This window comes from Phycodurus eques, chromosome 8 (genome assembly GCF_024500275.1).
Source record: "Phycodurus eques isolate BA_2022a chromosome 8, UOR_Pequ_1.1, whole genome shotgun sequence".
In the NCBI taxonomy this organism is placed as follows: Eukaryota; Metazoa; Chordata; class Actinopteri; order Syngnathiformes; family Syngnathidae; genus Phycodurus; species Phycodurus eques.
This window is the reverse complement of record NC_084532.1, coordinates 27,183,827-27,209,062: the sequence shown is the minus strand read 5'-3', so window position 1 is coordinate 27,209,062 and position 25,236 is coordinate 27,183,827. Positions and strand designations below refer to the sequence as shown.

Below are 25,236 nucleotides of genomic sequence, written 5' to 3'. Positions count from 1 at the left end.
TTGAGTGCTTTAGTATATTATTGCATAGTTTGTCAGTTTATTTTAAAATATTTTTTTTTGCTGAAAGACAATTTTTTTTTCCAGATCAGAATCAGAATCAGAATCAGAATCAGAATCATAATCATAATCATCTTTATTTGCCAAGTATGTCCAAAAACACACAAGGAATTTGTCTCTGGTAGTTGGAGCCGCTCTAGTACGACAACAGACAGTCAATTTACAGAACACTTTTGGAGACAGAAAGACATTGACAAAAAAAAACAGCCACCGATCAGTAAAGGGTTGCTAGTTATCTGGTAATGCTGGTCCATTATTTATTTTTTTTGGCAATTGTGCAAAAAGATGCAGAATCCTCTCGCACTTAGAGCAGTTCGAATGACTAATATTGCGATAGTCCGGTGCAATGAGCATTGTCTAAAGGGCGCTGAGACTTCAAGGAGCGTATGCGTTTTAAAGTGACGAGTAGTGCGATAATCATTATTTTTTGCCTCCAAACGCATTTTCCAGTTGTTTGAACAATAGGAGAACAAACTATTATCCTTGACTTCAGATTTCAAAACTAGTTATCCATCAATTTGTTGTGTATATGTAATAATATGATGAGGCCTTTAAGCATTTATATGGTTTTGCAATCACAACGGCCCTCTGCGGTAAACGGTCTGTACAATGTGGCCCGCGGCAAAAATGAGTTTGACACCCCTGATTTAGAGTCTTCAATCAACCTACGATGACTTTTGGCAAAAGAAAGGAATGTTTAATGAACCTTAGGTGTTAATAGAATCCGGGAGGAAGCCTGAGCACCCAGAGAAAACCCACACAAGCAGGGTCAGGGTACTCCGGCAAACATGCAAAGATGCCCAGATTCAAATCCAGAACCTCCAAACTGTGAGGCAGACTTGCTAACCATTAGGAATTTCAAATTTTTTTTTTTTTTTTTTTTTTTACAGTTGCTCGTGGTTTGAAAGTCAACTCGTGATTTCCCCTAAAAGTCTCACTAATCACATTATTTGTTTTGCACTTACTATGGGTAAAAAAAATATATTTTTATTTGTCACTCACCTCCACCTAAACCTGCACACAGTTTGACGTTCCAAGATGAATAGTAAAGTTTTTGGGGGGGAAATGTATGTTTATATTCTCTTGAAACAAAAGTATGTAGTTTGTGTGTGTGCGTGCGTGTGTGTGTGCGTGTGTGTGTGCGTGTGTGTGTGTGTGTGTGTGTGATTCAATGAACGGGTTAATTTGAAATCATCCGCCAAGTCAAAAAATGAGAAAATAAAAATTCCTCCGCTGCGGCGACACATCGAGAGAGGGAAAACTTTTGCCTTGAAATTCGTTTTTTCACTGCACCCTCGGCCAAACGTGCGACTGTTTCTGATTTCTTATTATTTTTTTATAGATTTAAATGATATAGTCGAGAATGAGCGTGGGTGGCTTTAAAAAAACCATCTTCCAAGCCGGTGACTAGATCCACTTTGACTTGGAGGGCGGAAGGATACCCGCTGCGACGTCTTCACTCGATGAGAGGTAGAGAGGTGCGACGCGGTGCCTGAGCGAGTCAGCGACTTTTAACAGCTACCCAAGAGCAAAAACGAGCTATGTACGTGTAAAGAAACTACCAAAAAGCTTTAATGGACCTTATTTGAGTTTATTTTTTTCCATTTGCTAATTCTGCGCGAGTCAATTCCCAGCCGGACTTTTTTTTTTTTTTTTTTTTTGAGTTGAGAAGTCACCGTCCGGGGAAGCAAGCAAGCAAGCAGGCAAGCAGGCAGCTCAACTTTTGCCTCGCGCGACCTTATGTGGATTTTACTACGAAAAACATGGAGAGGGTACCCGATTTCTCCTCGGGAACGTCGCTAGTCTTCGTCCTGGCTTTCCTTCACCTCTCCCTGGGTAAGTGTCGTGTCTTACGACGGAGATAAAGTCACAAATGGTCCATTTTTTTTTTTTTTTTTAAATTTTTTTTTTTTTTTTTTAAACCTCTCCCGCTGCGCTTTTCTCTCGCGTAGCATCACTGCGCGTTCACTGGTACTCCGTATTTTTCTTTTTCCTCCTTCCCCTCGAACTAACCAGGTATTTAAGTCACATTTTCACCACTTTAAATATTGAACAAATAAACTACTGATGGATTAACAGACCCCCATGCTTTTTTTGGGGGGTCTTAAATTGAAGCTGGCTAAATTTAAACTACTTTGCGGTGTTATGGTGACATCCAGAAGTTTAGAAGTTACTCACCTTTTGTAAAGTCATTAGACGCCACACGACATTTTCTCAATTTTACTTAGTTTCCTCTACGATTAGGCTCAAGTTGTCTAATCAAGTGGTTCTCAAACTCTTTACACCAGTTACCACCTCAATAAATACGAATGTTAATTAAAAATCAGGCAGAGGTTGTATTCCTAAAAAAGAAATTTTATATATATTTTGGCCACTGTAACATTATGCAGTTTTAACATTAACACTGCTTAAATGCAGGTTATACAAAAATTATTCAATTGAAATGTGTTGCTCATAACAGTTCATTAGAAATTGTGCCTACAAAATGTTTGAAAACAAACATTTTGAAATGATTAAATGCAAACGTATTGTACGTCAAAGATAAATACAATCGAACTGTACTCTATAAATGTACTTGTCTAGATTAAGAAAACGTTGAAGCCACTGTAACATTATGCACCGTTTTAACATTTTGTTAGCCTAATAGCTATTATAATGAATATTAATAATAAGTTATTTTCAACTGTCACAATATTGATTAAAAGAATACCTACATGCTTGCAAAACAAATGGTATTTCCTTTATGTCTGCACAGATTCTGAGTCATCCAGTTCCTGGTAAGCTGCAAAGGTTATACTGAGGCAATTGTACTCCTCTTGTTTTTTTTAATTTGTTGTTTTTTTTTTTTCTTTTCTTGTTTTCTGAAGACATTCAAACATTACTCAGGCAACTATGTTATTAGGCTAACAATTTCAATTCAGTGATTCTTTCGTGTGCCACTAGTGGTACCCGTATCTGTTCCTGCTATTATTATTATTCCTATTAGGACTAACAACAGTGTTAAGCACAGTTGTGGGAAGTAACTTAAGTACAAATACTGCACTGTACTTTACTGTTACTTCCTACATTTGGAAACATCTATCAGTACTTTAACTGCTGTCTTTGTCAAAAGCGGCTGGTTACCTTTTACACAAGTACCTGTACTTCTACTTAAGTACAGACGGTGAGTACTTTTGCCACCGCCGACAATTAGGGCTAACAGCCGTGTTAAGCATGGCCTGATGTTGAACAACGACCACTTCAAATGGACACATTGAGCTGCTGCTACATAATTTAACAATTCTTTCTACTCAAAGACTGTCCTAAGGCAAAACAAACTGTTGCATGTGTTTGCCTGTGATTTGTGTGCATGAAAACAAGAAGCTGTCATTTCTTGTTTGGTTGTCTTCCAAGTAGGGGTGTGGGTGTGATAATTGATCTTTTGCTTGTTATGAATTGAGCCTTTTGTGTTGAACTTGAATGTTGATTAGCCGTTTCTTGACGACATTGAGGCAAAAATGGACTGCGTTACTTGTTTGTGACCAACAGAGGTGCTGTTGATTCACTCAAGTTGTTTGTGTGGCCAGAAGAAGAAGAGCCAAGCGCCTGTCCACTTTATCTGAACGTATCTGAAGTAAGGGTTGAACAGATTTTTTTTGTAGTCGGCTATAATGTAATGAAAGTCGAGTTGAAGTCGATTAATCGATGATGGCATTGATATTTTTTTAGCACCGTACAGCCCTCCTCCACCATTTTTGCACTAGGGACAGGTTTCACCGAAAGACACATTTCGATGGGCAGACTAAGAAACATAAAAAACAAATGATTACAAATATGGTTTACGATAAGGATAATTATCATTTGTGGGAGCCCTGCGCATGTTTTTCTCTTCGATGACTCAGCCAGTCTCATCTTGTGTTTGAGCAAGTCATATGTCCTCTGTAAATTTTCTGACTGCAAGACGAGATGCCAAAAACACGTGATTAGCATCCAGTCGACTTCGTGTTAAACGTCGATGCGGAGTACTAAAGTCGACTAACTGGTTTAACATCTAATCTGAAGATACAGTTATCTTCTACCCCAAATTATGGCTCACAACACAAAGCAAAAAAAAATCGACCGAACAACAGCTCATAACTTGGAAAACCCGTTGGTGCACTTGTAAATCAAAGTACCACTGTAACACAGTGAATCCTCACTATTCGCAATGGTTAGCGACCAAGCCACGACACCAAAAGCGAAAATTCGCGAGTAGCGGACGCCTGGGAAAAATGTTTATAATTGTCTAAGGGATGGCCAAAAAATTCAGCCACTGAAAATTTCCGGTCAAAAATGGGCCAAAAATGCATTTTTGATTTTCAGCCGAAAGACTTGTCGCCGAAACAACGCAGCTGCGCAAGCAAAAACTGTGGTCAAACACATTTTATAACATTCCCCTTAAAAATAAATGTCTTACAGATGATTAGATTTTGAAAAAGTGCAAACAATTACTACTTTCTCATTAGCCTTTTACGTTTTTGACTCAGTGATACACAAATCCCCTAATTTTTGGAAGTGCATACTGTATATCCAAACGACTCATCCTTTGTTGGGCACTTATTGTGTTTTACGTTGAGCAGCTAGTCGTTAGCAGCTGATCAGCCAATAGCGATCTGGAACTTTCTTTGCTATCTGAAGAAGTTTACCACCCTGCTTTTGGCTGTCGTACCTCTACTGGAATCTTCCATCACGCTGGAGCTCAACGTCCCATCGCTGATTCATGTTAGTTAAGCGCGAATTAACAACTATTCAGCCGAGTAGGTGTGCTCCATTTTACCTCAGTGGCTTCAATTGATCAACAATTAGTTCCGCACAATAAACACAATTCTCAACCATGAAAGAATTATTTTGCCGATCCCTTGTTTGGAAGCTTTATGAATGTTATAGACTGTGGTGGCAGAGTGTTTCACTTAGCAGGCTTTGTTCACAACTGGCGTGGCATTGCCTCACTGCTCAATGCCCTGTGATCAAGACGTACTTTTGATTTTACTGTATTCAGAAAAATGTTTCAATGAAAATAAAGTTAGTTACCCAAACATTTCAAAATAATCCATTTTAGAGCCATAATTGTGAGACAGTGATGGCGGAGTATTTTTTGGGTCACAGTTATCATACTCGGACTCAGGCTCTTATACTGGGTCATGGTCAGGGAGTAAAAGTGAAAAGTTGTGGGAAAAATAAACACTCAAGTAAAGTAAAGCTACCTGAAAATTCTGTACACTTCCCAGCACTTCGAAATGATTGACCAGGTGACCCTTCCAAAGTGTAGTCAGCTAGAATAGCACACGGGGAAATACAATGGGTACTAGTTGTAGCTGAAGCATAATTGGTGTCCTCCTAACTGATTATGTTTTGACTATTTTCATGCGTCGTTAGCGCTAATGATACAGCGATGCACCGCTGCAAAAGCTCCTCAACGAGTCCCAAGCGATTTCATTTAGCTCCAGCTGGATACATGCATCGCTACTATGAATGCTCAGTGACTGGAAATCAAACAAAAGGAGAGAAGACAATGTGAAAGTGCTGCAGGCAGTGCAAGGAGAAGCAGTGGAATGTTGTTGGTGTTTGACATTCCACCACCTCCCCAGCCCTCTTTCTCACTCGCTTTCTCACAAACATACACACACATGCATACGCTCCAGCTATAAATGGACCATAAATAGCAGGATGGTTCCTATTGATCAGATTCATTTTCCTTACTGCCGCTTGATAATCGTGCCCAAGATCTAAAATATCCTGCTTTAAAGGTCTGTGTAATAAGGTAATATCTAATGCAGTGGTTTCCAAACTGGGGGTCTGGTCCCCCTTAATAAAGGCACCAAAGATCACAGGGGAGGGTCAAAGGCTTTGTTGGTTCTGCCGCTGTAGAACTTTTATGAGCGCATGATAAATCAACTCAATAATAAAACACTTAATGCATAATTTACTACCTTAGATGCAAGTGTTTTCTTTTTTATTTTTATTGGAAGGCATTTGCTAGCACAAATGTGAAATGTCTGCATGTTGTTTTCCCAAATGTCCTCTGTCCAAACCTCAAGTTTTCAAGGTATCGACGTGAGCTAATTGAATAACAATAATAATACAGTTGAGATCTGTCTAGTGTTCATGAAATGAATCTCATCTCCCAGACTTGATTCATTATTAGTTTTTTTTGTTTGTTTCTGAGAAAAGCCATACTATGTAACACAGTAAGGCAAATGCAGGTACTCAGAATGGAGCTTTTTTCTGTCACTAAATGGCAGTGGAAAATAGGCTCATAGCTCGGAAAAAAAGCATCATAGCTTCTGCCCTGACCTACATTTGCTACTCTCGACTTTTCCGCATCTCGACACTTAGCCCCGAGGCACTTTATGAGAAAGGTGTTCAGCAACAATACACATGAGGCAAAATATGAAAAACCAAGAACACGTTGTTTTGCTCCAATCTGACTTGGGCTGCTCTACTTTGATTTATCTTTATCTTTCTAAAAAGAAAGGAAAAGGTTTGTGCTCAACCTTTTTATTAGAAATATATATAGGCTGAGACTTTCAGCTAATTAGCGAACCCTCGATTTAAAACATGTATATCTTTGAAACCACAGCACTTATCAAGATGACTTTGGTATCATTTTCAAGCTCTTCATTCAAATCCAATGATCGATGAGGTGAAATTTCTTGGCTGATTTTACATAGAATGGTTTTGTTTTAATCCGTCTTGTAAAGAAATACAAGTTAACCAAAATGCATAAAAATAAATCCACATAAGATCGCTACCTTTTCTCATCAGTAAGTAGTGAAAGAGAAAGTGCTTTTGAACACATGACGTAAACTTGGTCTTTGTTGCTAACTTCTGTAATTATCAGCACAAAGGGTACAGGGCAACAGCAAACACAAGAGTGCAATAGAAGCAAATTATCCTCCTTTACATGGTAACGCTAAAGTGCCAAACCAGGGATGTTGTTGGGTAAGGCAATAATCTCACAAATTGTAATTGATCATTACCACTGCGCATAAATGTAGGAAAATGTAAAAAAACGACTTAGTAATGATTCAATTAAAATGTATCGCTCATCAAAGCATTTCCAAATGATAAAATGCAAATGTATTGTACATAAAAGTGAAATATAAATGAACAATACTTAACAAATGTTCAAAAAAAGTTGAAGTCAGTGCAACATTATGCACTGTTTGAACATTTTATTCAGTGATTCCTTTGCCTACTACTAGAGGGAGGGTACTCGTACCACAATTTGACGATCGCCACTGTATAGACCCTAACCCGATTCATTTGGTCACTCTTTGTTCCGATCAGGGGTTCATTTGAAGCTGGTTGATTCTGGTCTCGACCTGAGTCCCATTACTGTGTTCACGACTAAACCAGGGGGGGGGGGGGGAAACAGTTGGAATTTGATTTAAAACAGACCAAATGGCGCTAGTGTGTAGGCGTTCTCCAAAGTGCATTCTCGAAAATGTGCGTCTGTCTGGTGTGAAATGTGGTTTATTTGTGTAATGCCTCAGCCCTGCCCTCTGAAAACAAAGCAATTTGTTGAGCGACTCACAACACTGCATTATTTACTGCCCCCCCCACACACACACACACACTTCTGCCCACGGCCCTTTGGCTCTGTTGTTGATGTGGCATGAAGTCGTCTGACTTCTTAATGTCTTGGGCAGTACTTCACAGTCTTTTGCATTCCAAGGGTTGCACTGGCAGATAGTTTGGAGTATAGTGGATGAATTACGGCCGGATCTTCAAACCCTTTTGGTCCAGGGACCCCTTACGGGGGGGAAATTTTTCCAAGGACCCCCCCCCACAGACACACATAATCCTAATAACAATTAAGCCACATCAATTAATTAAACAATCAAAAAGTTGCCTCTATTTGAGGAAAAAAATGTCAGAATATTGCAATAACAAATGTATATTTTGTAGACAAAAGCATGTAATGTTATGAGAAAACAGATGTAATTTTTCAAGAAAAACAATTGAAATCTTAACGGGAACAAAGACAGTGTTTTGTCGTGATAATACGTCTACTCACCATGTATACCACCACCCGTACTCTCCGGTCCAGCACTTTTATTAACCTCTTCGTTCCCATAGTCCGCACTACTTTTGCTCCATCGTGTTTTCAATTTTCTGCCTCAAACAACAGGAACACGCTGCCACAAATAATGAAACTCACCTCATTCATCCCAATATCATTGTGTTAAAAAGTTAGTGAGTGAGGGATTCTGTACATTGCTCCACCTGGTTTTAGCTTGTTTTGCCTTCTATTCACCATGCACCATGATGTAATGTAATGTATTATGTAACGATGTAATTATATCACACTGTGCAGTTTGTTTGTGTATTTGTATTTGGTTTACTTTTGCCTCGTTTTACTCTGCTGTCAGGTCGGCATTGCAAATGCGAATCTGTTCTCAATCGTCTTACCTGGTTGAATAATGTTGCAAAAATAAAGTCGAAATTATGATATTAAAATCTGAAGTTTAATAAGGGAAGAAAGTCATATTTTAACAAATGAATTTCAAAAGTATAGCTTTATTCTTTGATGATTTTTAAGTTAGATTCTGAAGCACGCTGGTCCCCATATGGACTCCCAAGCTACAGCTGCCGGACCCCTGGGGGTCCGGGGACCCCAGTTTGATATGGGGGACTCAGCTCCAGATGTTTGTAAGCTATATATTGTCTGGTGATTGTTAGAACACCAGATCCTGAATGATAAAGGTCAAGTTTTACATCACAGACATGATTAAAAATCTTAGTTATGGGGCAGTCTTCATTTTTGTTTTTTTTTGCCTTGCCGCACCAGTGCCGGCTAAACTAGTTTGCTCTCGACACCTTTAATCCTCACGCATTAAATAGGTGCCAGTCAAAATGTGGAACGAGGAAAGGTGTGAGCGCTGCAGAGAAGCGCGACTGCAGGAGGCGGTGTCTATGGCTGTGAACTTGTGAAGGTCCAGTGAATTACACAGAGCGTTGTGTCTGCCCTGTTCAACGGGTTAGAAAATTAAGAGGGAATTACCGCAAGCTGCATTCCTCAGCCAAATGGGCCCGTAAGCCTGGAGACAGCAAAGGCAGGGTGCACTCAGTAAGTCGTAAGTACAAGTCATGCCACTAAGTTGCTTCGAAAAAACTATTGGGGCACTAGTTAGACTTTGGAACACATTTTAAAAATGGTTTCACACACAGCCACACTTCAAGTTTCAATAATTGAAGCAAGGTTACACAGTCTGGTTCTATTTATCCTCTTCCCTAGGAACAGCTTCGAACCAGAGACAAACGTTGGGCCTGAGTGAGCAGAGGGAAAGTCCCGAAAATACTTTCCTCTGTTCTCACAATTGCTGTCTGATTTTTCTTTTGTTTTTGTTTCAAATTTTTCCTCTCACTCAAAAAACACACAATGGCTAATATCCCGCTCAATATGCTCTACCAACTCCTCCGCATAATTACAAAATGCTAGTGGACCGTCAGCCACCTAATTAGTGTGTCACGCCATCACTTACACAAGTATTTTGATACTCCCTGGGTAGCCACAGTGGTGCTTTGACTTATGAATTTAATCCGTTCCGTAACTGTGCACCGAACTAAAAACACTCTAGCTCAAATCATCTTTCTCCTTTGAAATGAATGGAAATGACAATCGGTCGCAGCCCCACCAAAAAAAACACAAACAAAATTGTGTATGTTTTGTGACGATAAAAATAGCACTCTACAGCATTGTTCTTCATAAAAACATACAGTAATAACCTAATTAAATAGAATGTAAAGACTTGATCAGTTTGTGCGTCATGATTTCATGCTTTAATGTCCATTGACATTCTAGTCCTTCTGTTGCGCGCACCTTGGTCACTTGGGGGCAGTATAATAAACACGTACGTCGTACATGAAGAAGAATTTCACAACTAAGTGACTAGGTAAACTGCAGTAATATTAGTCATGCTTTGTAGAGGATAAAGACTAGAGCACTGCTTTCGGATATGAGCTTAATTCATTCTGTGACCTTGCTCTTCACTGCCATTAGTGGCTATACAAACCCCAATTCCAATGAAGTTAGGACGTTGTGTCAAACGTAAATAAAAACAGAATACAATGATTTGCAAATCCTATTCAACCAATATTCAACTGAATACGCTACAACGACAAGATATTTAATGTTCAAAATGATGATTATTGTTATTTGCACATATCAACTCAACTGGGGATGGTAATAAACAGCTTGAAACAAGCATTTGGCCTGTTTTGAAGAATTTTCACTCGTAAATCGAGGTAGCACTGTATTTTAATGGTAGGCTGCTGTTTAATGACTCACGTTGTCTCGTTTTGGTTTTGAGTCACCTTTCCCAATCCGAACGTGATGTCAGATGACCAAATATTTTCGAGTGTGCATTTTGTGTGGGCCAGCAAAGCTTCCCTCGGGGTAACGGTGTTTAGTTTGAGCCTCATCTCCCTCCTTCCATGCTGAGCTAAGGGTATTTTATTGCACGTTTCCGTGGCAACCGTTCGGAGCGCAGGATCTGAGGGGCTTGTACAGCAATTCCAGGAAATGGCTTTACTTCCTCACTTAGCGTGAACAACTTCCTGTCCTCAGCTGTGTGGATGTGTGCCAGGGCTCAGGGACGGCCATTTTTGCGTGTAGTTTTCGTAATGACTTCCCCCTCACTGTCTTGCAGGTCAATCACTCTCCCTTGTTTTCTAGTCCTCTCTCTACTTCCCCTCCTTCAGCCCCCCCACTGTGGGGATCCGCAAAGCATTGGTGAGTGCGAGGAGAGTGGGGTCAGCTTCAGAACATCTGATATGCTCACATGTTTTTGTTTTTTTTTGCCGATTTGTACAGAAAATAACGACATTTTAAAAATGGGGCGGCGCAGACGCTTGATCACCAGCAATTACAGCTGATCAACTCGTATAATGGTAATGTGCTCCTATGTCTGAGTTTCCATTTTACATTCACTGAAAGTACATTTTTAAACTGACAATATTCATTTTGAATTTCAAAGCGATATTAAGCCAGCCTACTCTGCCTTCAAGGAAGGTATGGCAGGGTGATCTAGTGGTATCGGTGTTGTAATATCGGAGCATTTTTTTTTAGAGTTCGATTATGCATATAGACGTACAGTATCTGTGCAATCCCTAGTAAAAGAGAGCCCGACTTCAGCATTCAGTTTTGGCATTTCGTAAAGTAACTTGAACATTTTACTGTTATTTCAAATGAGTCTTCAGACAGGATGCACTCTTGGAAACAGTAGGACGGTAAATCCATTTTTGACATCCGTGTACTGAAATTTACAGCTAATCTATAAACTTCTCTGTATGGACCTACCCAGTGTTTTGTCTGCTCTGTACATAAATAATTCAGAAAAAAGTCAGCGTTCCCAGCGGACTGTACTGATATAGCTCCGTATGTGTGCATGTGAGCGTGTGTGTGTACGCTAGGATTATGAATTTCACGCCGGTTTATGTACAGGCATCCCCATGTCTAATGGACTATGCTGTCAGACTTGGGTCTCAAAGTTATTCGTCACCATTTGAGAATGGACTATCCGCACGTTCTGATTGCCACCACTGCAAATCCTATCACGTCTGCTTCTAGTCACAGAGACACTTGAACTTAAGTGACACTGTGATTAATTGCAGGCGCAGGAAGTAACACTGCTCAGCGTACTTCCTGTATCGCTATGACTACCTTTTTGGTGTTTCTATAAAATCAGATGACCCTCAGCTTTTATAAGATGCTTAATCACATAAATGTATACTTTAACAAATAAGACCCTTAAGGTTGCAAAAATTCCAATAGTTTTCCAAGTTGGAAACCTTTAATGGGAATGAACCGGAATAGACCAAGAATTTAGATGATTGAAGGTTTGCTCTTAATAGGGAATTTAAATGTAGTTGGGAAAGATATATTTTTGCATAATCCTCCTGGTTAAAACAACCAGATTTCATGCAAGTACAGTTGAATATGAAGAGCCCGTTGCTTGAAAGTGTTTGGTTTGAATTTATTGTTCAAAAATGACTGAGGCAATGATGCCATTAGGCTAACGAAATATGATTCATCACAGTTCCATTTAATCTTGCATGCCTCGCAGTGTCTTTCTTCATTTGGTTGCCATGTTGGATTGATTAAGAAAGACTGGAACACTACATGTCTTTTTGGTAGCTTGTGCCACTTGGGTGTCTGCAAAGACCACTTGAGCTGTGGCCCGGTGACCACACAATGGCCAGTGTGTGTGGCTGTGAGTGTTTCATTGGCAGGGAGATAGTTGAGCTTTGTTTTCTTTCCTCAAGGCTCATTTCTGTCTGCAACCCCATCCGGCAGCCCTGTGACCATTTGCTAATCTGAGGCCAACCTTACTGCGTTAGATAGGAGGCTATCACACTACTTTATCTCGCACCAGGACAGGGAAGAGAAATGTGTAGGTTAAGGGGTTGTTCCGTGATGAAAATTGATCAAAATGGGTTCCTGTTGCCTCCATTTTAGAGTCTGAAAATGCAAACAAAGTGGAGTTTTTTTTTTTTTCCTTTATTCATTGTTCTCACAGAGTACAGAAAAATATATGCCTTGAAGTATTGTTGTTGGTGCTCTTCTCTGTGTGTGTGTGTGTGTGTGTGTGTGTTAAATTAGCAGTTGTTTGGTTTGTAAATACCGTAACAGCTGTGCTAATTTCCATTAGTCGGTCTATGGCGTTTGGCATTATATTTTAGCATTAAGTTAGCAGACTTTCATCAGACTTAATTATATAGTTTGGTTGAACCTTTCAAATATATACGATGTTTAATTATCTTCTTTGTGTGCGTTTTATATGAAACTTAAAGTGAGAGTGACAAATAAACAGCTTGGAGCAAACATGCCTTGCCTCTTATTTGGAGAACTATGCGAGTGAGCGAGTCTTTTCATTTCCTCAAAATGATGTTATACGATAGTCTCCCATTTCCTGACAGTGGGAGAGTTGAGAAATATGGCTTAAGGAATACTTTAAAAAGTTGGTTTTAATAAGTTCCAGTGTGTTTTAAATAGGGGTTCACTGTAAACGTCATTGAAGGGTATTGAAAAGACGGTTTTGGTCATGAGGACAAGCATTGGCTGCTCATAAGTCTAGCGTTTGACAAAATGCCATTGCTAACTCCGATGCATAATGCTGCATTTGCAGGTCAGTGTGAAAGGGGATGGTTTGCGTGTTAGGAGGATTACCCAAAACTACTAAACCGAATTCCACAAATCTTTTTGCAATATGGGGCATGGGCCGAGGAAACGGATATCAGATTTTGCCAAACACAGACACCCCCCACACACAGTTTTGTTGATATTGCGAGAGAGGGCATTATTTAACATTTTGCCCAATTTCTCTGAGTAATTCATCAGTCCGACAACATTCAGGACTTGTTGTCTAACTCGTCTCTTTGTCTTTTGCAGCTCTTCAGTGTGTGGATGACAAAGCACCATGTGTTAACAACGCTACCTGTCAGACCTTTAGCAATGGCACCGGATACTGCAGGTAAGACAGGACTATCTGTGACTACAAAGGTGAACGCCATCGGTGTTGGATGTGAAAGCCAGTAGAGAAATAGGGCCTTTATATCAATCCGCAACACCATGAGGTTTCACTCAGCCAGAATGGAGAATAATAGACTGCTCTGTGAGAAAGAGCACCGCTACTGGGAACAATACCAACACACACATTTCCCATTCCAACTTGTTTTTTAGTACCTTGAATGTTTTTTTTATTTGTGTGACTACAGCATGAATAGATTTTGGCAGTGGCAGCATTTTACTTTCCACTATTCTTTCCCCAGGTGATTTCAAGTCAATGAAAAGACATTCTTAGAACAAATGTAATCAGTCAAATTTATTTAGATCTGTAGTCACAACAGTACAGGCACATAGTAGTTTTGTCTTTTACTACCAAAGGTATAACCAGATCATTAAGGGCAAATGGTTCAATGTATGAATTAGGGATGTTTAAGGATTTCTCACGGATGTCTTGAGAAGTTGTAGCTCAACTTCCCACAGCTGATGCCATGTATTACTTCTTTAGAACCCAAACTTGTTGAGACTGAATCAATAGTGCCGTTGTACTATGTAGACTTTACACCGATTTTATCGGGCTGATCGGTATCGGCCGATAGTTAGCATTTTATGCCGATCGACTTTAATGTCATAATTCGCCGATCCGATCAATGACGTCATTGATCGGCTCCGCAAAAGACTACAAGACAAATTTGCTCTTTCACAATTGAAGTGTCAGACTACTGCAATAAAACCTTGTATTCCAATACCACCACATCCCGTTTTGTACGATCTTTGGGCTTCATCTTGTCAACTCAAATGCGACCGGATTCACCCGTTTCTGTGGCGACAACAACAAGAGTGGATCGCGCCGACTGTATTATAGGGACAAAATGGGGGAAAACGTGCGTTGGTGGTCAGGACAGGTGAGGACGTTCGTTTAAGGCTTGCTTGAGGTATGTTCACGTACTTTTAATACGATACGGCTCGCAAGCAGGCAATAAAATGTTATGGAGCCTAGCAAGCTAGCGGTAGCACGAACGGTTGGACGTAAACATGTCGCCGTTCTGTCGAATCACGCTCTAAAGTTTCGGTGTGGGTCAAGTCATTTAATTAAAAATAAAGTAATTGAATTACAGTAAGTTAGCACCCATTATTTCTGTCATGTAATGTTGGTTTGACCTGACTGATTAGAATACACAATCCGACGAGAGCAGTGATTTCCAACCTTTATGGAGCCAAGGAACATATTTTACAATTGAAAAATCTCACGGCACACCAACAAACAAAAATGTCACAACAAGTGGATACATTACTTACTGTATTTACTTCCTGCCATCTAATAGAAGACCATTCATTTGTTCTGTCTGTCACTGTGCCTCACTGTCATAAATAGAGGAACAAAGATACATTATTTATTGTAAATATAATGTTTGAGCAATGAAGTACACAAGTATATACAATAAATGAACAGGTCATCTAAATAGACACATTCCTCCAACTTGTGATCAGATCGGTTATCGTTTTTTAAAACTCTCTGATCGTGATTGGCCCCAAAAATCCTGATCGTGCAAAGCCTAGTGCTATGCATGCATGCATGTATGTTTCTGCTAGCTACAGTTCAGGGGTGTGTGCTCAACTGAGTGGTCGTGTTGAGTTATGATCTCTGCTCTCTGGCTCCTTTGCCGGCCTTCTAATTAAAACCGAGCAAATGTCATTGCTGTGCCGGCCCGTAAACATATTTCATCAGGTGCGGTGTGAATCACAATATGTTTTGGTTCCCACACCTTTGGCAATGCCAGCGCTCGCGCTTCTAAAAGGGGAGACGGAGCAAGCCACATATCTTACTCAGTGTTTGACATTCTTACTGTCTTCTTGAAGGTCAGATAGTGAGGCTCATTCTGATTTGTGTTTCTGGTGGCTTGAGAGATCCATATGCTACGGCCAGGATGATCAGCAAAGTTCCGCATAGACTATACTTATTTCAAATGTCTTTAAAGAAGAAGGAGCCCATCTGTGATCTGTCACCTTTATCGCCGTTTGATCATCAACTGACTGCCAATAAATCTTGCAAAAAAGTGACAGAATGGCACATTCTTGGGTGTTGGTCAGGGTGGACATTTGACAGCATTGATTTACTCTGACCCTTCCATGCCCCTCTCTCACCCTTTCCCCCCTTCTATCTGCACATAGACATTGACTAAGTATACACGCCCTCAACGCACACTTTCCCGTTTCTGTCCCGTCTTCCATGTGTTGCTGCTCAAAAGGCTCATTGTTAACCAAATCAAATTTTATATTTGCTCGTCTCTTCAGTGAATTAAGGCAGTCGCTTGTAAATCAAGAGTCACTTCAGCCTTTTGGCCCAGACCAGTCTAATTTTGTCACATGGATCACCTTTGGGATCAGACTGGATGAACTGCATTCCGTTAAAGTAGGGACAACAGTGAACCATTCACCGAGACTTTTAAGCAATTGTTTTAAAAAAAAATGTTTTTAATAGGTTTTAGAGTATAGAGGGAAGTCCGAATTTAAAGTTGTGCGGCTTCAGTGTAGTACCAGGTTGTGCTGTATCAATGCGGCGCATCGATGAAGTCTCCTAGACCTATACAGTCCGTGTAATAGAGTACCACGTTTTCCTGTTTTAATAGTCGTTCTTACAGAGCAGAGAAAATATTTGTAAGGATTGGCCAACGGCTGAGGGATAGATCATTGACCAGACTCCACAAATGAGGAGCGTTCGAGGAGGATTTATAAATCCAAAAGTGAATACTGAGAACCAAAAACGGCGACGACAAAAGGTCCTTACGAAAGAAAAACAACACAGAGGTAAAAATAACAAACGAAAAACTAAAAGAGGAAGCTGGAGCCATAGCAGACAGAAGGAACGAGTACTACTAACAAATAGACTAAGCTAATTTATACAAGGTAGATGCGTAGAAACAAAAAAAGTACCTGCATGAAAACCAAACAAACCACAAGTACCTCTGGCAGGAATAAGATGAATACAATGCTGGTAACCAGCATTGTATTGAATGCTGGTGAAACAGCAACTATGGCGACAAACAAGGTAATACTCCAGCACCATCCTTCCACTGAAGCCACACCTAAATACAACAGAATAAATTGCCAACATGTTCAGCAAAGAGGCTCCGAAAAGGAACTGTTGAGACAAGGGACAATGATATCACAAGCAGGCAGAAACACAGGACATGACAATATATGCCAATGATTATTGCTGCATGCCTTGTTTTTGTATGTGTTTCTGTTCCGTTTGTGTGAAATGTTATAATCAGTATAATGAATATGTTTATTTCTGTTAGCTGTTAGTCTACGGCAGTTTACATTATATGCTGGCATTAAGCCAGCTGGCTTCAGTTATACGAAATTACATGTGTTGGTCGAACATTTTGGTGTTAAAATATGCAATGCTTAATTCTCTTTCGTTTCATGCATTATTTTTACAGTAAACTTTGACTGGAAGTGCCAAATCAACATCTTGAAGCAAGCATGCTCTGCCTCTTATTTGGAGAAGTGTGCGCGCAAGAGAGTGAGAACATTGGTATTTAAGTCCAGAACATTCAGAGAGAAATTACACGATTAATCTCTGTATGAGTGATGGCCTTCTTCTAAACTAACCCCCAGAGGCATCCATGCAATTTATGAAAACAAATAAAAACAAAACAGAACTATGCTATTCGTATGTATGCATCTGTTTTTCATCATGTAAATCCTTAGCTTGAATAACTTGCCATGCCAAGAGAGCTCACAGATCGCATTTTGGACAGTAAGAATGTTATCATAAAGAGCAAAAGTGAACAGGAAAGCTTGCCGGCCTGCCTTTTAGGGGAAGGTTCAGAGAAGCTGCCCAACCAGTGTCACTGCAAGCCATCAGTCTGGGTGTGAAGAAAAGGTTTGTGTCGTGAATGCGTATTGGATCCGTGCAAGTCACAAAATTGCTTGATATGCTGCTCCTATCGTCCATCATTACTCAAATGACACCTGCTGTACATACATATTTCGTGTTATGTGTGTTATGTGCTTCCATAGGTTGATCTCACAGCATACTGTGTTTCCTGAAACATTTCAAGCCTGTTTCCAAATTGGCTGACTTACTCCAGAGTGGGATGGGGTTCAAGTTCATACCCATGCAGTGTACAGAGTGAGCCTGGAGCCATTGTTGGCTTAATTGTCAGCATTATTTTTCGTATTAGCATCCAGTCTTTTTCGGTAACAGTTTAAAACGCACACAACTGACACCCCAAGGACTGAAGTGGAACAGCAATGACTCAATTGTACAAAAAAATCACATCTTTAGCTTTTAGGTTCTCACATAGAGATTTAATATAAACGCAACCCTTCTCAAAATCCTATGTTGTATGCTGGCCCAATATTTTTACCGGGCAGGGGTGTAGGGATGGAGCAGCTCAAAGGGGTAACTTGGGGCGAGACCATTGAGAGATTTGAAGACAAATAGTAGAATCTTAGAATGAAATCAGAATTGCTGAGGCAGCCAGTGGAAGAAGGCCAGAATAGGATTTATTGTGCTTACTGTGGATTTATTGTGAGGGGTTACTGGCGGACTCCAAAGTGTAGTGCTTTGCAGTCATCCGGCTGAGATGTGATGAACACATAGATTGTTTCAAAATGTTTCTGCATGAGAAAAGGTCTCACCTTTGCTGCTGCCTGAGATAAAAAAAATATATATAAATAAATAAAAGAAAAAAGTTCGACTTAACTACTGGACCGATTCACCGATCCAGTTTAAAATGACTGTTCAACCTAAAAGCCAAGTTTGAAACGGTTGGTTTCACAAAGTGTGCCAAGGTTAGGGTTAGGGTCAAGCCTAAAGGCGTCTTTATACTCCCGCGTTTGCATGGCCGACAACGCCCGCTTTGCTTCTGCGTCACCAGCGCTTGACGACCCTTGATCATCTCTCGCGATTGGTCCGTTTTAGTCACATGCTGTGATGATGTACTCGGCGTGCCCCTTCGTTCTACATACCATCTACGTCGCCGCCTTCTCGATCGATTTTGCAGCATAATTAAACTCATCATCTGGTCATCTCGTTCCATTTGTTCTAGCAGACACTCTTCCACGGTCGCCATTGTTGTTGATTTGTTCCTTGTTACGGAAAGGAAAGTAAAAACGGCTACCGGAAATGACCCAAAAAAATGCAGAGGAAACTCCACCCTGTCGTGTCCAAGCCAATACCAGCCGTAGCGACGCCCCCGACTTGGAGGTGATCTGCAATACATTTTCAAAACCGCGGGTGTGGGTTGCGCTCGAGTATAAAGGCAAACTAAGTGCGAGATAGCCGCAGTGACATCAGCGTGGTCGCCGGCCGCGGAATTATAAAGAAGCCTTAACCCTGCACTCAAGCCAGATCAAGGTTATCATTCATTAACACTTAACACACAAGCAGCCATAATGTGTTGTTAAAAGGTGACAAACTTCCACATACCAATCCCACTTAACACCATCTTTGCCTGAGTAGCGTGGAGTACTATGTACGCCGATGGCCATGTTGTGTAAATCTCATAACGTGCTATGGAAAATTACCTGTTGTGTTACCAAACCTCAGTTTTGTCCAAAATAAGATTCCTACATCTATGGCGAGGTGATGATTGAAACAGATGAACTTTACCTCCTACACAATGCATCGTTTTTTCCCTCCACTTGGTCACTCTCTCACAGTCAGGTTCACTAAAAAAAACAAAAATCTGTGTTGTGTAGACCTGCTGCCTGTTTGATCTGACAGGCAGAATTTGCCTGCGGGGCAGACGGAGGAAGAGAAAGGGCCAAAAGAAAAGAGGATGTCTCTTTTCAGGTAATCTGAGAAGCGCTACCCCAGAGCACAAATTCTTACTGATGAGAGAGCAACAAGTGAAGGGAATGGGGGGGAGGGAGAGTCAAAAAGAGGACTGCGCGGGGAGGGAGACTAATTTACCTCTTGCTACGCTGCTTTCATCAGACTGTCACTCATTCATCCCTCCATCAGAATTGCAGGTTGAGATGCCCCAGGACACAACTAAACTAGCCTCATAATCCTCCCACTTCTCTTCTTGTAGCCTTGGCATTGTCGTCATTCCGAGAGAGTCACCTATTTGGCGTTATCATAGCAATGCATGTCATATTCATCCACCACTTACTCACTTTATGTTCAAACCTCCTCTGGATTTGGACACAATTTTCCCCTTTTGGATGTAACAGAAACTACCATCATCATAAAATATTTTTCAGCTGTGACTGTTAACTAATGTTATTAGTAAAACATCTCAAATATGATGAGGAATGACAGACATTGTTTGTGTTTGTAATCGTTTGTTTATTCCTTATTCCTTAATCAAGAGGGATGTTTATGTAGTGGACTATATAGTTCACTGATCAGTCAAAAGAAAACTAGTTTTTGAACACTACTCGGGCGCAGCGTTAATTACGCCATTGCTGTCGCATAATTACAACGTACCAGATCGTCTGCTGGTGACCTTCTGTAAGATTGAAAAAATAAGTAAAATATGATAACATATAGTTACTGTCAAGGAGAATTCTCATATTGTCAATACCACTACTTTTTAGGAAATCGAAAAGCGGCATCTTTCTTGAGTTACCAAACACCACATTAATAGTAAGTGGCTATTATATACTGTTGGGCAGCAACATCAACACAACACCTCGCCACAATCATGTTCAATCGCTAACTTAATTACCGTATTTTCACAACCATAAGGCGCACTTAAAAGTCTTAAATGTTCTCCAAAATGGAAAGGACGCCTTATAATTCGGCCCGCCTTATGTGTGCACCGAGTTCCAAAATCTGTAAATGTTGTTGTGTGACTTTGATGAGCGCTCCGCTTGACTGACTGGGAACATTTCCTGCCGACACGCTGCTTATATAGAGGAAAGGCGGACGTGACTGAGGACCGCATGCGGACGTTAAAGGGGGAAGGGTGCGCGTGAAAAAGGACGCTAAAGGCACGCCCCCAGTAGGTATGTAGCGCCGGTATGTGCATTGTGCAAAACAACATTGGTTTGGCTAAGGACCCCCGAAAATGGCACCTACGAAGAGACACGCTTACGAAGCACAGTTTAAACTGAAAGCTATCAGTTACGCGGAGGAACATGGGAATCGAGCAGCCGCGAGAGAATTCAAGATCAACGACTCCATGGTTCGCAAGTGGAGGAAGCAGGAAAACGAGCTTCGCCAAGTCAAGAAGACGAAGCGCCGGGCGAGTTACGCCCACCATATGTGACTGGATTGTGGATGCCTGGGCTAAGGTATCTGCTTTTACTGTTGTCCGAGCTTTCGCGAAAGCCGGCATCATTGCTGAACAGCCCCCTGGCAAAGAGACCGACTCCGACAATGACGAGAGGGAACCCGGCATGTTTAATGGAGAACTTGCCCAGCTGTTCATTTCGGATACAGAAGATGAGGACTTTGATGGATTTGTGGATGAGGATTGATCAAAAAATAACGGGAGTACATTGTTAAATACTTCAATAAAGTACAACCGAACTCAGTTTTGCTCCCGCTGCCTTTTTAAAAACATTGTTTTAGCGTGCATGTATGCTACCGTATGTTTTAAGCTAGCGTATGTTTTACCATGCCTGCGTTCAATAATACGGTGCGTTTCATGGGGAAGTCGAAAGTCCTCCGTAAATTGCCCAATGTAAAGACAAGACACCAAAAAACATTGTTGGCCTTAAGCTTCAAATGCAATGCTGAGTAGTACAGTTGACTAATTGGTTCAATATCTTGCGTGATCCATTGCAGATGAATTCGATTTGTACAGATTAAACGAGGTTTGGCAGATCGCGTAAAATCAATAAACTGTGGTGTCTTAAGACCTGTGGCTCTCCCGCAGCCCGCTAGATGTGGTTGAAAGTGGCGCCGCAATGATAAGAGATTCTTTCTGTAGGATGTGGATCGCGCTTTGGTGAATCAGGGCTTCCTTGGAACCTTGGGTAAATTCACACACTCGTCCAGCCATTTTGTTTATAAATAAACTTCATAGCTATCGGGGTTGCCTGATGTGCCTGATAGTAGGCCAAAACCCCAAAATACATCATTTAAAGGTCTAATAAATAGGTTTGTGTCGTTCCTTTCACGCCAGGTCTTGGGGATTTTATGTCATCGCACTTAACTCGCTACAGCAAACAAACAAACAAGTCCTGAAATATTAATGAGCCAGTTCAGATCAGGCTGCTATAGGAGACTAGTAAGAAGACTTGCAAAACAGTGTGGAATGTAGCAACCAGCCCCTAGTGACAATTTCTTCCTGTCACTCACGGATGATGACAAGGTGTGCCAAAAGTAACTCAGCACTGGGGTTGAAGTTGTCTCTTTACTCTAATACATCATAAGGAGTAGCAGTAGCGCTCATCCCGTCTTCCAAAGCTTAGCAGATTTGAGACATACAGTAGTTTGTTCACAATCTCACCTTTTAAGCAGCAAGTGCTCATTTCAAAATGGCATTGTTGTACATTTTTACACTAAACACTACAAAACGGTAACATAAATCAAGAACCACAAAGGTCATGCATGCTCTTTGTCAGTTCAAAGCAGGCACAGTTAATGTGAATAACACTCTGTTTTGACAGAAACCTTTAAGTAAGATAATGACTGCTCATAAGGTTTGACGGTCTATAGTTAGGCCTCATTACAACCACAAGGGCAAGATAATGACTAAACATCATGCTTTCTACCACAGTTTCTTAGATGAGTCTTTTTCAACCATGACACAAAAAACAGTCTCAGATTTTACCACATGAGCCCACTTATGGACTCCACCCTATTTTGACTTCTTATTCTCGCTACTCTTTTTTTTTTTTTAAATAGTTAGTCTGCTCAGCTTCCTGCTTTCTCCGAATACTTTTTTTCTGTCTAATTCTAGTTAGTTTCGTTTTTCTGTGATGCTCTTCGTTTTTTGCTACTACATCTCTGGTATTTTTTTATGCATTTATAAGAAAATCCAGCTCCTTAGTAAGATCAGAATCAGAATCATCTTTATTAGCCAAGTATGTCCAAAAAACACACGAGGAATTTGATCTTAGTTTGCTTAAAATCCCTGCAAAGCGAAAATACATTTCTTAAATTTGACACAGCACAGAAGAGTGCTGTTAAATATGCTGAAAAATGGATGCTACTTTGTTTAGCATCTTTCTTATGCCTAAATATATCAGTTTAAAGCCTCAGGTGGCCAGATTATATCCCACTGGGCGCTGGCCACCAGCTAATTTGCGAATTAACGTTTTCTTTTTTTCTATTTTACCCCCATCACCAAAGCAGCCATTTTGTCCGTACGGAGGCATTCGAAAAAGCCAGTAATGTATTATGTACTTAACTATTGACGTCCAAACATGCACACACAGGGACACGGTACATTGAACAGACTTTAGTCAAGCCAGAGACACATTCGTGGTTTGAAATGTGAGCTGGTTTATACACACACACTTGAGCTCGCACACTGCTTTTCTGTGCTTGCCGAGGGGGGAAAGCACGATGGAGTTATTAGGCTTCCTTGAGACTCGATTAGGGGTTGGAAGGTCTGCAGTTGAGGCTTGAACTCCGGAGAGATGAGGTGGGGGGTTGAAATTGGCACAAATGAAAGAGGATGGGACACAAGGGGACTATGCAAGGGGCCTGGTATATGAATTAGCAAAGAACCGAGTGTGAGAGACGTTATTTGTGAGATTCAACCCAACCCTCTCTGGCTCATTGAAGCCCCACGGCCAGCCAGCACAGGCTGAGGTCAGCATGAGGTAGAGGAGGGAGAAGGAGTGCGGAGGGAAGGGAGGAGTGAGTTTATGTGTGTGTGTGTGTGTGTGTGTGTGTGTGTGTGTGTGCACACGCAAAATGGGGGCGCTAATGTGAACCAGCTGTAGAAACCTGACACCTTGAGTGGGCTAGAAATGCGAGGTGGAGGAGTGAGAAAGAGGTAAAGAAGGGGTGCAAAAATCTGAAAGAAAGCGTTCGAGTATAGACGAAAGGGGGAGGGAAAAAAAAGGCATCACAGAGCAGCAGAAAGAATCCCATAGACGAGACGGTCGCACAAACCCAGTCTACTGCGAGTTTACTTTGTTTATGTGCAGACAATCTTGCCTGTGCTGTTGAGTTGTGTATGATAATGTTGAGTAATGTGCCATGTGTTGCATCCATTGACAGAATACTTCTTCCCCGGTGAGACACCACTCCCTGACAATAATATGAATCATGCACAGCCTTGTCTGTTTGCCACGGACTTAAGCGATACTTCCCGAGACTAATAAAGCGAGCGCTCTATCTGGCACTGGAACCGGAAGGACAGGGTGTTATCATTTTCCGACGCTTCGGCATTTGGGTTCTGTCAACACTGGATGGACGGCAGCGATTTAATTAAACGCTGGAAGAAAAGCTAAATTCTCATCAGCAGTGCTCTGAAATGTTTACTTTCAGTCAGTTTTTAGCTTTTGCAGTAGTTAGTGGCCACTGCTGCCACGAGTGGTAATTAAACAGTGCTGATGTAGGACTTTCTGTTTGATCCAAGTGGCAAGGATACCAGAAAAAAAGCATCTTGGTGTTCAATGTCTTCATTGGCTATGGGGATATTTGACAACTAATCCATAATGTCCGAACAAATTTTGTTATACATACATAGTATCCATGGCGCGGATTCAGCTCATATTCATTCTTCTTTGCACAGCAAATTGGCAGTGAGCGACTCTTTTGCTTGCAGTCATTTTGTGCACTTCATAATATGTCAGCTGCTTCAAGACACGATTAATCAACAGATCTTAAAGATCATCACAGATCATTTTGATGCAAGTTGGTATGCACAGTAGTAAGTTCGGGTTTATCAACCTATCCATATCCAATTTACAAATCGTTTGTTCACATGAAAAAGTCAGAATAATCCCTCTTGGTTACCTGAATTGGGACTGCGGTGCTACCCATAACCTTCTAAATTCATACCATTCTTATTTGTCAATAAGGTGATGCTTTCTTGCCGGCAAATCACAATGATTAACCTTTTACCATAATTGCGTACTTGCCACTTAGTGACTACGTCTCACATTGCGTGTAGTTTTAGAAGTGAAAAGGTTTGTAATGTAAACCTTGCATCCGTGCAGGCACGGCAACACAGATCTTCTTTATTTGAGAGCCCGCTAACGTGATGTTTGTCACAGGGCAGAAGGCCCTGTCATTAGTGAGGAGGGATTATACTGTCGAAACAAAAATGAGCATTACTTATTCTTGGAGCGACGTCTTGTTATGATCTCCTGGCCGAGCTGTGTTTGTGTTTATATTTGGGAGGGACCTTGTTGTGTGTGTTAAAGTGGGAGCGTGTGGGTGGGTTGCTCTGCTGCAGATATGTTGATATAGAAACATGGCGGTCAGGTGTACATGTCTAATCAAACATGGAAAATCTCTCGAGATCCCAAAGTTTGGGATCATTTCACACTTGGAAACACAAGATTAATTTGCAATGTGTACCACAACAGCTCGTAGACCATCGCCAACACAAGGTAACGTATCAGTGTTAGCCAATTTAATTTAGCCTACCATTGCTTGTTAGAACATATTGTAATGCCCCTGCAACTAGTCAAGAACAGACACAGCCACCGGTGCACTTTCAATCGCTTTATTGAACAAACAGGAAAAAAACATGTAATAAGCGCAGTAGTACAGCTGC

General features: G+C 40.9%; 1 protein-coding gene across 1 annotated transcript in view; it reads left to right on the top strand.

Annotated features, from left to right (window-relative positions):
- The first annotated feature begins 1,528 nt into the window (after window positions 1-1,528).
- notch2 (notch receptor 2) overlaps window positions 1,529-25,236 on the top strand; it is a 57,041-nt gene continuing 33,333 nt past the window's right edge. The window contains exons 1-2 of the mRNA XM_061683159.1: window positions 1,529-1,893; window positions 13,472-13,553. Of these exons, the coding sequence (XP_061539143.1) occupies window positions 1,821-1,893; window positions 13,472-13,553 (155 nt within the window). The 5' untranslated portion in view covers window positions 1,529-1,820. The remainder of the gene's footprint in view (window positions 1,894-13,471; window positions 13,554-25,236) is intronic.